At 30.7% G+C, this 1,201-nt stretch overlaps 1 protein-coding gene across 1 annotated transcript in view; it reads right to left on the reverse strand.

The window, feature by feature from the left end:
* The window catches only part of LOC110448183 (sodium- and chloride-dependent glycine transporter 2-like), a 27,405-nt gene that overhangs the window by 6,120 nt on the left and 20,084 nt on the right, over positions 1-1,201 (reverse strand). The window contains exon 11 of the mRNA XM_021494298.1: positions 1,051-1,150. Within this exon, the coding sequence (XP_021349973.1) occupies positions 1,051-1,150 (100 nt within the window). The remainder of the gene's footprint in view (positions 1-1,050; positions 1,151-1,201) is intronic.

The raw sequence follows: 1,201 nt of genomic DNA on the forward strand, positions 1-1,201 counted from the left end.
AGATATCTTATATACTATATGAGATATCTTATATAGAAATTAAATGAGATGCTATATAAGATATCTTATATGATATATAAGATATCTTATATCGTATATAAGATATCTCATTTAATTTTCTATATAAGATATCTTATATAATATATAAGATATCTCATATAGCTATATAAGATATCTTATATAATTAAAGTCTCGTTACTAAATAAGATATCTTATATAGGAACGAGATTTTAACAAAATGTCGAAAATGAAGTCTCCCCGTCCGGAATATCTCGAGGATCTACGTAGGGACAGTAGGCTTGTTGTAACAACACGTGTTCCTGTCGCCGCCATTATGTCTGAGCCCACTTCAAGAGTGCGGGAAATGGCAGCCTCTGCTTTGGCCGCTATAAGAGAGACAAGGCGAGCTAGGCCTAGGGAAAATACAGCATCCGTACCATCCCTCTCCGCCATTGCGCCCAATGCAATCCTGAATGTGCTCCGAATGATTCTCGAGGGAGAAATTAGTTTCTGGTTTTTAATGCCACGAAATCTCATTCTATATCAGATTTCTTATATAGCAAAGAGATTTCAATTATATAAGATATCTTATATAGCTTTATGAGATATCTTATATATTATATGATATATCTTATATAGAAAATTAAATGAGATATCTTATATGCGATACAAGATATCTTGTATAGTATATATGATATCTTATATATTTATATAAGATATCTCATTTAATTTCTATATGAGATATCTCATATAGGATATAAGATATCTCATATAGTTTATAAGATATCTCATATACGATATAAGATATCTTAAATACTATATGATATATCTTATATAATATATATAAGATATCTAATATCCTATATGAGATATCTCATATAGAAATTAAAAGAGATATCTTATATAAGTATATAAGATATCTCATATGCTATATAAGATATCTTATATAATTCGATGAAATACAGGATCGACATTGCTCCTTGAATAAATGTTAAGTTGGCTTGCCATAGTTATTATTTAATACTCAAACACATTTCACCCGTTACTTACCGTAAATCCATGCAAATAAGAAGGACTCTGTGACGGCTATGAGAAGGACGCTCCATGTAGCAGTGTACCAGTCTATCAGTTGGAACATGTACACACCAGCCTACAATACAACACAATACACTATACCAGTCTATCAGTTGTAGCGTGTACA

The sequence above is a fragment of the Mizuhopecten yessoensis genome, unplaced genomic scaffold (assembly GCF_002113885.1).
Source record: "Mizuhopecten yessoensis strain PY_sf001 unplaced genomic scaffold, ASM211388v2 scaffold3901, whole genome shotgun sequence".
Taxonomy (NCBI): domain Eukaryota; kingdom Metazoa; phylum Mollusca; class Bivalvia; order Pectinida; family Pectinidae; genus Mizuhopecten; species Mizuhopecten yessoensis.